General features: G+C 40.0%; 1 protein-coding gene across 1 annotated transcript in view; it reads right to left on the bottom strand.

Annotated features, from left to right (window-relative positions):
• The window catches only part of TANC2 (tetratricopeptide repeat, ankyrin repeat and coiled-coil containing 2), a 272,846-nt gene that overhangs the window by 193,690 nt on the left and 59,950 nt on the right, over positions 1-19,206 (bottom strand). Inside the window, exon 3 of the mRNA XM_028157430.2 lies at positions 627-698. Within this exon, the coding sequence (XP_028013231.2) occupies positions 627-698 (72 nt within the window). The remainder of the gene's footprint in view (positions 1-626; positions 699-19,206) is intronic.

Raw genomic sequence — 19,206 nt, 5'->3', positions numbered from 1 at the left:
TATAAGCAAAAGCCACCTCTTCTGAGAGAGCTAAGACTATAAATATAGCATTGACCAAATTTTTAAAAGCCAGTGTGATGATACTCTAACAAACGTTACTGTTAAACATTTACTTCTGGCCCGGCTGGCTTGGCTCAGTAGTTGAGCGCCGACCTATGAACCAGGAGGTTGCAGTTCAATTTCTGGTCAGGGCACATGCCCAGATTTCAGGCTTGATCCCCAGTGGGAAAAATGCAGGGAGCAGGTGGTCAATGATTCTCTCTCATCATTGATGTTTCTATCTTTCTCTCTCTCCCTCTCCCTCTCTGAGATCAGTAAAAATATATATTTTAAAAATTTACTTCTGGTTATATTCCATACGTGTTACCCAAACATATACCACAATGCTCCAAAATTACTTAAAACCTTAATATCATTTAAAAATGACTTGAGGTTATTTTTTCTTTTCTTTTACCTTTAACAAATGATATCATATACAATTGTTTTAAATTAAATATATTGGAATATAGAACCTTAAGACTGTAACAACTAAAGCCCTAGAATATGTAAACTAGACCCAGTGAAAACCCCAGTCCTCAGATTAAGTAGTAGGAAGGTATAGCTGATATCTTTTCTTTCTAATTTACCTTGCCCAGAGCGACTTTGGCGAGAGTCTACACTTGACTGTCTTCGATCCGGTGGTTCCTCGCTCCCTCCATCTGCATAAAATTAGAAAAAACATAAGCAAATAGATAATAAAATTTATGTAATATAGACTCTGGTTCTGCCTATATCTTAAAATTACTATATGTATCATTTGTTTTCATTTCTTATAATTTCAATCATTAAAATATTTGAGGGTATTTCCTATATAAACCAAAGGTTCTTATCCTTAAATTCTGTATTCTCCCTCTTAAAGGGTATTCTTTCCTTATCCACATACATATACACTCTACTTTACATATAATAAAGCTATGTTATCAACTCTGAAGTTCATTCACAGAATTGCAATTTAGAAGCCTTGATTTAAAGCATTGCCTAAATTAATTATAGCTGCTTATTTATCTAAAGTAGTGGTCGCCAATCGGTGGTCCATGCACCACTGGTGGTCCATGAGGTCCGAAAGGCTGGCAACTGCTGGTTTAAGGAAACCTTTGGAGCAGCAGTCACCAACCGGTGGTCCATGGACCACTGGTGGTCCATGAGGTCCAAAAGGTTGGCGACCACTGATCTAAAGTATGTCAAATAATCCCCAGGGCTATATATTTTACTATAATAAAAATTACATGTTTTATGAGTAATAAGAATACTTATTATCTATAGATATAAAAGCCTAAGTGACCGAACAACTGGTCAACCGGTTGCTATGACGCACACTGACCACCAGGGGACAGGCGCTCAATGCACAGAATCGGGCTCCCTCCTGTCTGGATCGGGCCTACGGGGATCAGGTCAAATCCGGTTATCCGACATCCCCTGAGGGGTCCCGGATGGCGAGAGGGCACAGGCCAGGCTGAGGGACCCCACCAGTGCACGAATACCAGGCCTCTAGTATAATACATAAAAGTGCAATGTAAATCAAAATCAGAAAAACTCAGAAATGAGAAGACAGAAACCAAGAAAGAACTCTATACAATAAAGATGTAATATGCAAATGGTTGTTACACCGTGAAGTGTAACAACTGACCGCGTAACGACCGGATCATGGATCAGCTGGAGGGTGGGGCAGCGAGCTATGAGGGGGGCAGGGGAAGGAGGGAGCTACAGGAGGGCAGGGCAGCAGGCAGAGAGCTACTGGAGGACGGCAGTGAGCTACTGGCGAGCTACTGCCGCAGGGATTCGTGCGCAGGGCTACTAGTTAGAAAAAAACAAAAATAATTTCAGTTATGAAGACTAAACTATTAAAAAACACAAGAGCAAATAAACACAACAAAAAATATTTTAAAAACAGACAGTAAAAGAATGAAAATCTTTAACAAATTATTTTTAAAAAAAAAGAAATTAAAAAGGATTTGCAAGATGACAAATGTTGGAACTAGGCAAAAAAGATACAGATATGAATAAAAATAAGAGTCCCTAGAGAAGAAAACCAAAGTAAAAAAATGGACAAATATAAAAACTAGAATTTAAGAAAGCTTCCCAGGAAAAAAATGTCTATGTATGTGTAATATATATGGTTATATGTCTGTGTAAATACATGTTTACATACTCACACAAACATATACATACATATATGTGAAATTACATATAAGAACACCATGTGTACTTGAGACAATCAACTTAGATCAAGGCACCAAAGCATTTTCTATTAAATTCCTGGACTTTAAAGAAAAAAGGAGAAAAAATCCTTTGGGCATTTAGGCAAAACATCACATGATTTATAAGAAAAAAGTAATAGAAGAAAATGGAATAATATATTTAAAATAAACAAAGACATATTTGAAGGTTTTCCATCAAATAAAATTTACCTTTAAGTATAAAGAGTAATGACAAGCTGTTATCAACACGCAAGAATTTAGGAAATATTGTTCTCTTCCTAGCTCTAACAGAGGACTAACATTGGGCAACCAAAGTGACTAGAGACACATCAAAATAAGGACTGGCAATAAGAATTACACATACAATTGATGAAGGTTTTAAAACAGAGAGATTATAGTATGTAATAATGGCTATAAGACCTGACAATGTAGATACAGAGCAAGTCAAGTTATTTGCATAATAAAGACTTACTACAAATATACAGGGTGGGGTAAAAGTAGGTTTAGAGTTGTTCTTATGGAAAATCTATCCTACATAATAAAACGCTGATATGCAAATTGACCAAACAGCGGAATGACCAGTCTCTATGATGCACACTGACCACCAGGGGGCAGACTCTCAACGCAAGAGCTGCCCCCTGGTGGTCTGTGCACTCCCACAGGGGGAGCACCGCTCAATCAGAAGCCGGGCTCACAGCTGGCGAGTGCAGCGGTGGCAGCGCTACGGATGTCTGACTAATGGACATCCCCCGAGGGTTCCCGGACTGCGAGAGGGTACAGGCCAGGCTGAAGGATCCCCCACCCCCCAAGTGCATGAATTTCATGCACCGGACCTCTAGTCTACACTAATAAAACAGTAAGATGCAAATTGACCATACCTTCACGACGCCCACCAGCCAATCAGGAGTGAGTATACAAATTAACCCAACAAAGATGGCAGGTTAATTTGCATATTCAGGAGCCGAGCAGCTGGGGGTGGGGCGGGATGCTTGCGTCATCGCCATGGTGATGACACAGGCATTCCGCACCACCCCAGCTGCTCTGAGCAGTGTGGGAAGGTGGAAAGGTGGCTCCAGGCTGGAGCGAAAAGGCGGCTCTGGCCGGAGCAAAGGCGGTGCCGGCAGCCATGGGAAGGAAGGTCTGTTCTTGCACGAATCTTCATGCATCAGGCCTCTAGTATATATATAAAACCCTAATATGCAAATAGGCCAAACAATGGTTGCTATGTGTGCTGACCACCAGGGGGCACACATGGAACATGGGGGCATTGGCAGCAGGCAGCAGAGTGCGGAACATGGTGGGCATTGGCTGCGGCAGGATGGTGGAGCAGGTGAGCAGGGGCACCAGACCAAGGCAGGGTGCCAGTCACTGTCATCAGGACGAGCTTCTGGTGGTTACTGAAAATTCTTTGCTCCTGCATGCGCCAGAGTCCCTCCCAGTGCTCACCCCTGCTGCCAGCGCTGGCCCCGATCGCTCGGCACCATCAGTGGTGTGAGCAGTGGTTGCCAGCCCTGATCACCCCTCAGGGCTTCTCCATCTCCCCCTGCTCCTGAGGGGCAATCAGGACAGCAGCCACCGCTCACGCTTGCTGCTGGCGATGGCCCCATTCGCACCCACAGCCGGCACCAGAGCCGCCGCTCGCACCCACTGTCGCTGTCAGTGGGTGTGAGCAGTGGCTGCTGGCCACAATCACCCCTGAGGGCTTCTTCACCTCCACCTGCTCCTGAGGGGTGATCGTGGCAGCAGCCGCTGCTCGCACCCACTGCTCGCACTCGCTGACAGGGCTGGCCCAAATCACTCCGAGCCATCAGCAGGTGAGAGTGGGGCTGGCACCGTCAGAATGTGAGAGCAGCGACAGCGGGAGTGGGGCTGCCAGTAGACAACAGACTGGGGGCCGCAGCGGGAGGGGCCGGGCAGGGGCACAGAGGATAGGCCGAGACCCACCCCTGTGCCCACTGCAGCCTCGCAGCCCACAGTTTCTTTCAAGGTGCATGAATTCGTGCACTGGGCCCCTGGTAATAGAATAATCTTACCTAATAATAGACAAACATGTAAACTGACCGTACCTCTGATACACCCACAGCCAATCAGAGTGAGTATGCAAATTAGAAGGCCAAAGATGGCAGCCGCCCAGCTGCTCCAGGTGCGAAGTGGCCAGGTGGGGCAGGACACATGCTATGAGAGGGAGTGCGGGGGGCGAAGGGACCTACAGGAGCAGTGTGCCACAGCAAAGACAAGACTGCAGACTCCAGAGTCTGCAGCAAAGACGAAGAAGGCAGACTCTGGCCGGAGCAAAGGCCTGGGTCCTGGGTGTCAGAGGAAAACCGGTGCTGGAAGCCAAGGGAAGGAAGGCCTACTGCATGAATCTCTTCGTGCAACGGGCCTCTAGTCCTATATAATAAAGAGGCAATATGCAAATGGTCATTACACCGTGACATATAAAGACTGATCATCAGGAGGGTGGGGCAGCGAGCTACAAATGAGGGAGAGCTACAGGAGGGCGGGGCAGTGAGCTACAAGCAGCAGAGAGCTACAGCGGCGGTGGGCGGGCGGCCAGCTAAGGCAAGTGGCAGCAAGCTACTCGCGCACGGGTTTGTGCACAGGGCCACTAGTTAATAAATAATAATACAAGAATAAACTCGCATACTCACAACTATAAATTTACTTTTGCTCCACCCTGTATGTGAACTTAAGAGAGGAAAACCCACTGATGTAACAGGTACAGAAATAATAAAGGAAAGACCTGACTGTCCAACCCAAGTGCTAACTTCTCAAATCAGAGCTGAGATTTCCTGGATTTGAGATAATCATCAGAGAACATCTGTGTTTTTTTTTTATCAGCTTACTGAGTTAAATTCAGCAAATAATATAAAACAACATATATTTAATACTGAGAAACATTGTTAATAGATTTTTTTTTATTCCCATTATTTCAAAGAGTTATGAATAATCTCACAGGAGAATTACCACATAGGATAGACAGCTTTCAACTCAGGTGTATTAGAGCACTAATATATTCCTAATAAAGAAATACCAACCATATAGAGAATATTCAGTATTTAATGATTTCCTATGAAGGAATTTAAGTTAGGGGAAGTCTAATAAGAAAGTGACTAAACAATTCCAAGGAAAATGTTTTCTTTCCTGTAAGTAAGGGATACTTTAAATGATTTATACTTTTCAATTCAGGATCAAAACATTATAGTTGAAAAATAAACAACTTAAGTGACTTTAAATATGTCAGCTCAAACCCATCTTTAGTGTTCTCAGCTAGAATAAATATTAGATTAGATTTCTGAGTTTAAATTTGGGAGTTGTCTTTAATCTTCCTTTAGGAACTTAAATATATGACCCTAATAGAAGGGGTGGGGAGGTATTAAAACTGAATGGAATACAAATACACACACACACACACACACACACACACACACACACACACACACACACATATGTATTAAAGTTTTACTATTCAGATATGAATAGTATACACTTAATGCCAACAAGGACAGACATGATTTGGTGAACATAAATGGAACTTAAAGAAAATGCAAAACAATGACCAGGAACATAAGCCAGATTTGTTTATTAGCCAAGGGCCACGTATAAAGAGGTACATACATGCCATGTTCCTGGCTACATAAGCACTCTGATAGCCAGGAAAAAACAAACAAAAAAAAAGCTTATCTACTTAGGGTTAGAAAAGAAAGGAAACCACAATTTGTTCAGTATCTATTCTCTGCTGGGTACAGTGGCAGTAAGGTCTTTACAGCATTATCTCATTCAATACTGATAATAATTCTATGAAACAAATATTATGCCAATTTTAAATATAAGATTCAGATTCAGGGAAGTAAATGACTTTCCCAAAAGCACACTGTTAGTAAGTAGCAATCCTAAAATTAAAATTGTCTGGTTTCTAAATTCTGCATTCTTTTCAAGACTCTCCACTACCCACTATTATAACAACAACAACAACAACAACAACACCTATTAAGATGGGGATGGGGAGAACAGAAAGGGGAAGAGAATTCAAAAGCAGACAGAGACGGATTAAGAGGCTGCTGTGAAAATCCAGAAGAATGAACACTTGGGCTAAGTGCATAGTGGAAGTAGTTAGATTCTGGATATATTCTGAAGGTACAGTGAAGAAAATCTAAGCGAAAGAGAAAGAAAGAAGTCAAGGGTATCAAATATTTTGGACCCAAACAATGTTTTTGCAGTTCACTGAGATAGGAAAGACTTTGAGAGAATAGGTTTGGGGATGAAAAGAGTATTTGGACCTCAGTTTTACACATACTAGGTTTGAGATGCCTTAGACAAGCAGAGATGGACATACATGTCATCAGTACATAAATTTTATTTAAACTGTATGACATCCCCAAGGAAAAGAGTATAGATAAAAGACACAAAGAGAAAGAGAGAGAAGAGGTCAGAGAACCAAACTTTGGGGCTGAATCCAACATGTAGAGGCTGGGGGAATGATAATAAACCAGCAGACAATAAGAAGTAGTGGCTGGAGAATAGGAACAAAACTAAAGAGCACAGAAGTCAAGAAAAGAAAGGGTTTTATGGACTGAAAGAACAGATGTTGATAGGTCAAGTAATATAAAGACTAATAATTAAAAAAAAAAAGACTAATAATTTATTATTAAATTTAGTCAATGTACATGATTTAGCGTGGTTCCTGTGGCATGGTAGGAGTGAAACCTAAAAGGATCAAGTTCATGAGACATTAGAAAGAGCTTCTGGAAAGGGTCTTATCTCTCCCTAGACATGAAAGACAACCCATGGGGATCCTGGATATTATGGCTGCCATCTTGTAAATACAAGGAAAATAAACCATAGGATAAAGTTAACACTATGAAAATTAGGGTAGAGAGATGGAAGATATCAAGGTCCTTGTTGACACTGAATTACTAAAGAAAAGTACCCTATCTTTGGACTACAGTTATATAATCCAATAAATCATCTTCATCACATGAACCAAAGGTCAATAAACTAGTCCACAAGCCAAATCTGGCCTGCCACTTATTTTGTTTTGTTTTTTGTTTTTTAATTTCTTTATTGATTAAGGTGTCACATATTTGTCCTCATCCCCCCATTCCCATCCCCCCCCTCCCCACGCATACCCCAACCCACTGTTGAACTTAACCGTTGGATAGGCTCATATGCATGCACACAAGTCCTTTGGTTGAACTCTCCCCCTCTCCCCACCCTCCCCTATCCTCCCTCTGAGGCCCGATAGTCCGATCGATGCCTCCTTGCTTCTGGTTCTGTTCTTGTTCCTCAGTCTATGATGTTCATCATTTCCCCTAGATGAGCGAGATCATATGTCACTAGATATATACTTATGAGAACTGAATGTGAGACGAGCAATAATAGTTATGCTGACAGGCAGATGGATCAGTCTGTAGTGAGTTTCTTTCTGGACCAACAGTTCTTTTGAGACCCAATTTCAATGTCCACCAGTTCCTTATGTGCACATGTCAGCACTGACCCCTCAGCTCTGGATGGTGGACAAATGGTGGTAACGGAGGTCCGACTCCCTCTGGTTTGGTCTCGGCCGGACCCAGGGGCACGGCTTCACCCGGACTAAGGGGCACGTGGCCTCACCCGGATCTAGGGACACATGGTCTCACCCGGACCCAGGGACGCTTGGGCTCTCCCAGACCCAGGGGCACGTGGCCTCACCCGGATCCAGGGACACATGGTCTCACCCGGACCCAGGTGCGCTTGGCCTCCCCCAGACCCAGGGGCACGTGGCCTCACCCGGGCCTAGGTGCATGAGGCCTCACCCAGATCTAGGGACACATGGTCTCACCCGGACCCAGGGACGCTTGGGCTCTCCCAGACCCAGGGGCACGTGGCCTCACCCGGGCCTAGGTGCACGAGGCCTCACCCAGATCCTGGGACACATGGTCTCACCCGGACCCAGGGACGCTTGGCCTCTCCCAGCCCCAGGGGCACGTGGCCTCATCCGGGCCTAGGTGCACGAGGCCTCACCCGGATCCAGGGACACATGGTCTCACCCGGACCCAGGGACGCTTGGCCTCTCCCAGACCCAGGGGCACGTTGCCTCACCCGGGCCTAGGTGTACGAGGCCTCACCCGGATCCAGGGACACATGGTCTCACCCGGACCCAGGGACACTTGGCCTCTCCCAGACCCAGGGGCACGTGGCCTCACCCGGGCCTAGGTGCACGAGGCCTCACCCGGATCCAGGGACACATGGTCTCGCCCGGACCCAGGGGTGCGCCTGCCACTTATTTTGGACAGCCCGTGAGCTAAGAATGAATTTTACATTTTTAAGTAACTGAAAAAAAGTTAGAATAATATTTTATGACATATGAAAATACGAAATTCAAATTTCAAATTTCAGTGTCCATAAATAAAGTTTTAGTAGCACACAGTCATGATCACTCCTTTATATACAGTCTATGGCTGCTTTTGTGCTACAATGACAAAGTTCACTAGTTGTGACTCCATGGCCTGCAAAGCCTTAAATATTAACTCTCTGGCCCTTTACAAAAAAAGTTTGCTAACCCCTCGTGTAAGTAATTAGAGGTCAAATTTTTTGTTACATGTAACTATAAAATCCTAAATAATGCATTCCCCTATACTAAGGCAGCACCAAACTACCTGATGATATTTAAAGAGGAAATGTATTATAAGGCCTCCATCAATTTATTTATACTGCTTTGCTTTACCTAAAATGTACTTGTCAATACCTCCAGTTGACAATATAATAAGACTGTACTCAATGTATATTAATGGTGTTGGGTGTCTATCACCGCGGAGTTGGACTCCATCTTTGAACTATTATTATTTATAAGACCTTAGGAAAATTAAATTCTCTGTACCTCAGCATCCTTATCTATGAGTTGACACGGTAATACCCTATGGAGTTATGGTGAGAAACAAATATAGTAATGTACATAAAACATAGCATGCCATCTGCCACTAAGTGAACACTTATTAAATGATAACTGGAATCTTCACGTATCATAATCACAATGAACAACATCCTTTCACCAAAAGATTGCTTAAATGTCATTTCCTATCTTCTCTATAAAGACTTTCTGGATGCCTACCAGAAAGAATTAATTGTTCCCTCTTCTGTGCTTCCATAGCACATTATACATATCTGTTTTACAATACTATCACACTGTATAATAGTTAATTATTTATATGACTATATCTGGACTGTAAAACATTCAAAGTGTGCCTTTGAAAGCCCTTTTCATAATATTTTCAGTGCCAACTTGGAGTCTTGTATAAAGTGGGTACTATAAAAAATTGTTGACTTAATTTTGTCAAGGAACAGCTGTAAAATTAATGCATTCATAAAATCAAATCAAATTCAAGAAAAAAACAATAAATAGTATTGATCAGGTTTGAAACATAGTTTAAAGAATTCAATGTTTTCCTTTTATTTTTATCCAAACTCTTACTACAAAAGAACAAAACAAAACACAAGCAGTATTAATCCAAAGTACTATGATCTTATCCTCCCCATCAATCTCAATGATCTCTTCTCCATCATTCTATATCAACACCTTGCAAAAGGGAATACATATAGTTTATTTTCAAATCTATACACAAACATACAGCAACATGTTAGAGAGCTCTAACAGTATATAGTTGGAGAACAAAGAAATAAAATATTTCAAGGTGAATTTTAAATAATCTGATTTCAAACTTCCCCTCACATTGGTTACTCAGTATAGTCATTCAAATTTGAGCTTAATTTCACAATTTCCTCTACACAGTTCTTTGGAGTTTCTTAGTAAGCACAGATATCTCTACACATAAGCACTACATACTAGTAGATTCACAGAACGATAGAGCTAAAAGGAATTTTGAGTTTATTTGTTTTTGTCAATTTATAATTTTTTAACATTCTATGAAATTGGAGCTTTGAAAAAAAGTGCAGCATAGAAACTTACAACAGGTAAAAAGCAATACTAAGTACATATATACACACACATATACATACTTACTTTTGTCTTTATCTGTTGAAACTGGATGCTGAGGAAGATACATATGGGTCTCAATCTTGGCTGCACATTAGATGATCTAGAAATCCAGGGATTTTTAAAAATTCTACTGGTGAAGCTATTCCCCAGATCAATTTAATAAGAATCACTGCAAGTGAGACCCAAGCATAAATATTTCTTTAAAACTCCATGAATGATCACAATGTGTAGCCAAAATTTAGAAATATTAGTAGAGATTAAGTTGTGCTATGGTATCATGATGAACCAGATCTATCTGAAATTTTCCAGTGTTGACAGACAGATGCTGTAGGTAAAAGGTCCTAATGGTACAGAAGGATGTGATCTCTAAATTGAGGACAAAGGTTACATTCACAGATTCACTCTCTGATATAATTCCTGTTTATTACTGATAGTGCTTTATTTCGGTGACTTTGGGAGTTTGTGAACTAAACTGGGATAACATTGTGTAATATGGAGAAGGGTTTAACCTACAGTAAACTAATCTAAGTGTTCTCCTTTGAGCTGGGCTCTCAGTTACACCATCAAGATGATGATGTCATCTGGATGAAAAGATTCCTACGATTCTGAACGCTAGAATATCCTCTTCTTCTTCATATTAACCTGTATCTCAGGGATGCCATAGCTGCTAAAGTATTGAGAAGGTATGTTCAGGAACAGTACCAGATTTTATTTGGAAAGATAGGCAGGAATAAAAGAACATGATGCATTTGGGGAAATTCAAAGAGTTTGGCAATGGATAGAGCACAGAACTATAGGGAAGAGGCAGGATATGAAAGCAGAAAAGTTGGCAGAAGCATAATCACAAAAAGCATAATCATTATTCATGATGGTCAATTTGAACTTTATGTTTTAAGTGTGGGTAAAAAAAATTAGTGTTCTCAAAAGATAAATTTGGCAAGCAGACATAAGTTGGCAATATGGGGTCACAGGCTAAAGGCAGAGATCACTGCAATAAGCCCAGGGAATGGAAATCCTGAATAAATGCATGAACATTGAGAATAAAAATGAATATTTGGGATGCAGAACTACAAAGACTTTGTACCCATTTGAAAGAGTTATGTCTAATCACTATTATCAATTTTCTTTTCCCTTTCTTCCTCAAAGCCACTCCCATCAGGCTTTTGCCCACACCAGTCCAGAAAATTCACACTTTTAAGATCTCCTATAAAGTCCATTGCTAAATTCAATTGTCAGTTCTCCGTTTTCTTATTGTTTTAAATATGTTTTTATTGATTTTAGAGAGGGAGGGAGAGAGAGAAACATCAATGATGAGAGAGAATCATTGGCTGCCTCCTGTATACCGCCCACAGAGGATAGAGACCACAAACTGGGCGTGTATCCTGACCAGGAATCAAATCATGACCTCCTGGTTCACAGGCTGATGTTCAACCACTGAGCAACATCGGTTGGGCAGCTTTCTTATTTTTTAATTTATCAACAACATTTGATGCAGTTAATCACTTCTCTCTTCATTTACCTTCCAAAACACCATATTTTCCTACCTCTGTAGCTCCTTCTTTATCTCCCTGACTTGATATTTTTCCCTAAACCAGTGATGGGCAATCTTTTGAGCTTGGTGTGTCAAACTTCGCCAAAAAACTGAGCATAACTCGGGTAGTGTGTCACCCTTAATCCCTCTTTTCCCCTCACACTAGCACAAAAAATACAACAGTAAATCCTGTCAGCTGTACCTTCATAACATATCCACACTATTTCTCACACTGCTACTTCCACCCTGGTCCAAGCCAACTTTTATCTGTAAAGTGGTTTCTCTGCTTATGCACCAGCCTGGCTTCAATCTGTTCTTAACGCAGCAATCAGAATGGTTCTGTTAAAACACAAATTTGATCTAAACACTCCTCTCCTCAAAACCCTTCAAAGATTTCTCATCTTAATAAGAGTAAAATTCTAAGTCCTTAAATCAAGACACTACACTACCTCTCTGACTTCATCTCCTACTCTTTGCCTGATTCACTGAAGCATACTGGTTTCCCTCTTGCTTTAAACACTCCAGGAATTTAATAAGTCTTAGCCCCTGTTTAGTGCTTCATTAATTCTAGATTTAGAACTAGATTTGGGGGGGGGGGGGGGGGGACATGAACAGCCAGAAGTGAAATTATTAAATCCTTTGATTTTTTTCTGAAAACCAAATGCCACTTTCAAATTAGAGTTCTGTAATGATTTTGAATTCTCAACCCAAATATTTATGTTTCACTTTTAAATTCTTTATTATACTAGGAAGCTCCCAATTCATCGAGTATAATAGATAGGAAAGGTCCATCTATAACAACTGCCTTTTTGAAATCTCTACTTGAATGTCTCAAATATACCTCAAACTCAAAATATCTGAACATAAAATTCTAACCTTCCTCTCACCCCTTCAAACCTGATATACTCTATCAGAGCTCCCCATCTCAATGAATTCATCACCAAATTAATATTGATTTTCCTTCCTAAATGTCTTGAATCCATCCCCAACCTGCATCCATCCCTATATCCACTCTCTTCTAAACGATTATCCACAAAGCAACTAATTCTTTAGAAACTAGGGGCCCAGTGCACGAATTTGTGCACCTTGAAAGGAACTGTGGGCAGCAAGGCTGTGGTGGGCACAGGGGTGGGTCTCGGCCCATCCTCTGTGCCCCTGCCCAGCCCCTCCTGCTGCGGCCCCCAGTCCCCTCGCTGCCGGCAGCCCCGCTCCTGCTGCAGCTGCTCCCATGCGCTGAAGGCACCAGCCCCGCTCACACCTGCTGACAGCGCCAAGTGATTGGGACCAGCGCTGGGCGCCAGCAGCGGGTGCGAGCAGCGGCTCCAGCACTGGCTGTGGGTGCAAGCGGGGCCGGCACTGGCAGTGGGTGCAAGCGGTGGCTCTGGCTCCGACACCGGCAGCGGGTGTGAGAGCTGGGTGGGACCGTGGTGCGCAGGAGCAAAGAATTTTCAGTAACCACCAGAGGCTCGACCCAATGACAGCGACTGGCGCCCTGCCTTGGTCTGGCGCCCTACCCCCACCCCTGCTCCACCATCCCGCAGTGGCCAACGCCCACCATATTCCACGCACGCCCCCTGGTGGTCAGTGCACATCATAGCAACCATTTGTTTGGCTGTTCTGGTTGTTCTGCCATTCAGTCTATTTGCATATTAGCCTTTTATAATTTAGGATAGAAATCTAATAGTTATCCATTTAATGTTCAAAATGTTTAAATGATCTTCCATCAGAATAGATTTAAAATTTTTAACATGGTCCATAAGGTTCTACTTTTCCAGCTCATTTCTAATTAGCTCTTCCTTTTTTTCCCTTATATTGGCTTTCTTTCAGTTCTTGACCTCTATACTCAGGGTATCTAGAACAAAAACCTGAGAAACAACTACAATATATCTGGAGAGTCAGAATAAGATGGTTTTCACCCAAAATACTTTCCTATATGTGGGTAAGTTTCAAAAGGACTGGTATTAGAGATTTTTTATTTTATGTTAAATAGTCCACAATAAAATAAACCCTTATATTCATTCCCCTTACTCACTAAAAAGATAAAATAAATGCTACTAAGAGACTAAAAGTTAAATCTCCCCCTCGCCACTCCAACCCCCAAGAAAAGGCACAGTATCTTTCTATTTTGACTAAGTATATTTAAATGTAATGATACTCAATTAAAAACCAAAGTAGCAAAAAATCATATTATCTAAATATGCCTTAAATTTTTTCAAGTAAATTATATTTTATGTATTCTTTATGCCTAAATACTACTTTGTTGTTTATATTTATATGTAAATATGTTTTTAAAGTCCTTAGAATAATAACATGAACTTGTAAGCACCTAATCTTTACTGTATTATGTGGTTGTAATAATGATGGCAATGAAAATAAAAATGTTTTAAAGAAAAAATGCTATTAAAGCTAACAACATGACCTTGGTATATGTAATATACAAAATTCAAAAACTTGTCATTGTAAGACTCTTATTAGATTATTACATTTTGTATCTTTCTCCTAAGAAAGTAGGAAACATGAATATAATAATGACTACGTGGTTGAATAATAGGAATCATTAAGATCAAGTGGAATATAAAAATATTTAATCAAAGAACAAGGAAAGAACTGAACAAAGAACCCTAAAAACAGACTTGCATGTAAGCAAAGAAACTTTATATGTGAGAAAGTAGCATTATAAAATACTGAAGAAAGGAAAGGCACTCAACAAGTTAGGAAAACTGCCTTCTCCATATGAGAAAAATAATTAGATCCCCTTCTTACACCACAATATTATTACAAAAATAGTAAGTGAAAAAAGAAAAATCAAAATGTGCTAAAAACCTGGAAAAAAAATCTGAAAGTAACCAACAAAACTTTAACCATTTTAAGAAAATACTAGAGGCCTCAGCCCAGCCTGCTCCCTCTCACAGTCCGGGAGCCCTCAGGGGCAGGAGGTGACCCGGCAATCAGGGGAAGGCGACGCCCCATCACACCTCTGCTGCTGCCGGCAGTGCAAGCCTCGGCCGGCCCTGGTTACCTGAGCATGGGGGGGGGCCCCCTCTGGGCAGCGGGGCAGCCACCATCCGAGGCTTGCCTGTGCCTCGGGCCAGCCCTGGGCGGCTGAGCAGCTGCCATTTGAGGCTTGCCTGCACCTCAGGCCGGCCCGGGGCAGCTGGGGGGCTGAGGAGACTGGGAGACTCCGGAGGCAGGCGCGTGGAGCGGCCGGACCCGCCTGGGGAAGGGCCCGTCCATGCCGCATGCCTGCCACCCCGGCGGGGCTGAGGGGACTGGGCGCCATCTTGTGGCTGTGGGCACCGCCATCTTTGAGGGCATAGAAGTCAATTAGCATATTCCCCTCCTTATTGGCTGTGGGCACCATTATCTTTTGTGAGGGCATGATGGTCAATTAGCATATTCCCCCTTTATTAGATAGGATAGGATAATATATTTGCAATCTCTCAGGAAAGATTTGTGAAACAACATAGGGAAAGAGTAAAATATGAATAAATTAAAATCTTAAATTTCTCAACAAAACAAGAAAGCCCACTGCATGGGAAAACATATTTGCCAATGTTATATCTGATAAGCGTTTAATCTCCAAAATTTATAGAACTCATACAACTTAACAAAAGGAAGATAAACAACCCAATCAAAAAACGGGCAAAGGACCTAAATAGACACTTCGAAAGTGGACATACAGAAGGCCAAGAGACATATGAAAACAAGCTTAAAGTCACTAATCATCTGAGAGATACAAATCAAAACGATAATGAGGTATACCATCTCACACTTCTCAGAATGGCTATCATCAACAAATCAACAAACAACAAGTGCTGGTGAGAATGTGGAGAAAAAGGAACCCTCGTGCACTGCTGATGGGAATGCAGACTGGTGCAGGCACTGTGGAAAACAGTATGGAGTTTCCTCAAAAAATTAAAAATAGAACTCCCATTTGACCCAGTAATCCCACTTCTAGGACTATATCCCAAGAAATCAAAAACACCCATCAAAAAGGATATATGTTCATAGCAGCACAATTTACAATAGCTAAGATTTGGAAACAGACTAACTGCTCATCAGCAGATGAATAGTACATCTACACAATGGAATACTATGTTGTTGTAAAAAACAAAGGAATTCTTACCATTTGCAACAGTATGCATGGACCTGGAGAGCATTATGCTAAGTGAAATAAGCCAGTTGGAGAGAGATAAATATCACATGATCTCACTCATTTGTGGGATATACTGAACAAAAATAGATCCAGAGACACAGAAGAATCGAACAGACCATCCAACCTCAGAGGGAAAGCGGGTGTGTGTATGTAAGAGAGCAACCAAAGGACTTGTATTCATGCATGCATATAAGCATAACCCATGGACACAGCAGAGGGGTGGGAACAGCCAGGAATGTGGGGAAAAGGAGACATATATAATACTTTAAACAATAAAGAATTTTTAAAAAATTTTACACTTCATTCAATAGGAGTTGAGAGTTTCTTATAACCAAAAGCAAAGTTTAAGACAGGACAGAGAGGAGAGAAGATATCTGCAATAAACATCACAGACTAAGGATCAAACTAGAACAGGGTCTACTAACTTCTGCCAAAAAACTAAAGCTAAAATATTTTAGGCTTTGCAGACATATGTTCTCTGCTGTGACTACTCAGCTCTACCACTGTATTGCAAAAGCACCCATGAACAATAAGTAATTAAATGAGTGTGGCTGCATTCCAATGAAACTTTACTTATGGACATTGAAATTTGAATTTCATAAAATTTTCATTGTTGTGACATTTTATTTTTTCTTTAATCTTTTCCCTGAATCAATTAAAATAAATGTAAAATTAAACCTTAGCTCACAAGCTGCACAAAAATAGGTGGTGGGTGGATTTGACCCATGGGTTACCATTTGCTGAACCCTGTCTAGAACATAGAAAGAATATCCATAAATCAATAAGAAAAAGATAAATAATCCAAGAGAAACAATGCATATGGGATATGAAGAGGCTAGTACCAAAAGAGGAAATATAAAAGGTCAATAAACATATGAAAGGATATTCTGCCTCATTAGAAATTACAGAAACAGAAATTAAATCAGTATAACATGGGGAAAATGAAGAATTCTGACCATTTGAATGTTGGCAAGGATATAGCAGGACAGGAACTCTCAACACTTCTAAAAAGCGTGTAAATATGTACAGTAACACAGGAGAGAAATTACATAGTAAAAGTGAAAAGGCAAATAGCCCACATCCTGGCAACTCCATCTCTAGATATAGTCCCTAGGAAAACTCTTATATGTGTGCAAGAATATTCACTGCAGCATTTTTTATAATAACGCAAAACAAAACGAACATTGAAATAAACTCAAATTTCTATTAGGAGAATAAGGATTAAAGAAATGCACTCTAAAATTGAATATTGTACAATATATAAAAGAAATAAACCAAGTCTATATACAGCGAGAGCAAAATAAACAAGATGTAAAATGATACAGAGATAATGATACCACTTAATAAATTTTAAAACACGCACACAATACTAAACTAAAAATTGTTCATGGATAAATTATACTGAGATATTTCATCTCTGATAAAGAAGATTCAAACATTAATTTTTTTTTTTACCAAATTCTAAATCTGTATGAGTCTATGTCTAACAATGAGAATTAGAGAAAAATATGCCATATTTTATTCTGAAAGTTATGGGAATTTATATTTGTGAAAATTCATTCTTATAGCAAAATATAGAATGGACTAAAGGGTCCTGAGACCAAAGACATGATAATTTAAGTGACAAAAGAAGATATCCTAAAATAAGAAAAAGAGAAGGTTAGGAAATATTCAGAAGTTCTAATGAACTGGACCTGATGGCTCATAATATGTTGGCAGCCATTTTGGGGAGCACAGAAAGCTTCATGTGTTTTCCAACTGTTTCCTGAATACACTTGCTGAGCTTTTAAGTAGCTCTTAGAACTGACATCTACATTAGTTGATGATAATGAACCATCAGCTATAGCTAAGTGATAGAAAAAGGATTTTAGAAAACAAAATATCCGTTAAAGCAATTTTGGAAGAGATATAGTAGAGAGGTTTTCTCTGCTCTGCAGTTTCTGCCAGATAATATACATACCGTATGCTCCTGAGGGCTAACAATACTGTTGAATACCAACACATCTTAATATTCAGTTCCTGGAGGAAGAGATGATGCAAAAGTTCGGGACCACACAAGTACAAATCCTGGCTCCAACACTTACTGTATGACTTAGGTCAAGTCATTTAACTTCTTTTTCTCTGCCCCTGTTTCTCTATCTACTAAATAATAAATATTAATAAATAAATTTATCCCATAAAGTTGTGAAAATTAAATTAGTATAATTATGTATGTATTTATGTATGTGTGTGTCTTTGTACACACACAAAGTGTTGGCTGTTATGCATTCATCAGTTACTAGATACCCATTAAGTGCTGGGGCATCATACTATGTGCTTGAGAAGAAGAGATAACAAGTTCACATTGTTTGCCTTCTTACACTGTGATAGGCAAGTGAGCTAATGTGCTGTCTCCAACCTAAGTAATTAACAATTCCTTAGCTATCTCTCAATCTGTCTGAGCCTATCAACAATGTTAACATCATTTAATCTTTCAACAATTGATTAAAAATCCATGGGAAAGGTTTATGATTATACAGAGAAAAAATTTTTTATTAATATACAAATATATGGATTTGTCATTTTCTAAACTATATTTTCATTCTTATCTCTAAATTTCCCCATCACTCTATTTCTTCTATCCTTCTAAATGATTCTAATCTAAAAGAATCATAAATAAATCTAACACTAATCTAAAAGAATCATAAATAAATAAAACTCCCCAAAACTTACCTCTAAATTTCCCCCCTTATTCTAATATATTTATTCTTATTTCTTTTACTCTTAACCACACTGTTAATCTGAAAGATGCATAAATGCCCTCAGAAACTACCTGGATCTTAGAATTGCAAAGACAGTAATGGTTAAATGAATATTAACAAGAGGTTGTTTTTTTTACTGCTTAATTGAAAATGAATTACTCTATTTATAGCATAAAATCTTTTGATTTTATGCATTAATAGAGTATTTATCATTTTCTTTAATAAATTATATTTATTGTCAAAAGCATCTCGTATAACAATCATCCTCTCATCAACTTACTTTGTAATATTCTCCTTCAACAAAAGATATCTTAATTGCATCGAGCTCTGTATCGCAAATTTACAGTACTAATCCTTGCCAGCCATTTTGTTTTCTGCTTGTAACACTAGCAGCCAGCTGCCTTCAGCCTGACTCTATTAGCATATCGAATAATTTAGAAAATAAGCATAGAAATGGAATCTAACGATATAATTGGTTTTTATCAGACTATATCTATACATTATATATGACTCCTTAAATGTTTTATTTTGATGCTTTTCTTCCTTTCAATATAATTTATTTTCTT

Source organism: Eptesicus fuscus, chromosome 20 (assembly GCF_027574615.1).
Source record: "Eptesicus fuscus isolate TK198812 chromosome 20, DD_ASM_mEF_20220401, whole genome shotgun sequence".
Classification (NCBI taxonomy): domain Eukaryota; kingdom Metazoa; phylum Chordata; class Mammalia; order Chiroptera; family Vespertilionidae; genus Eptesicus; species Eptesicus fuscus.
The sequence above is the reverse complement of the archived record's forward strand: the minus strand, read 5'-3'. Positions and strand labels throughout refer to the sequence as shown.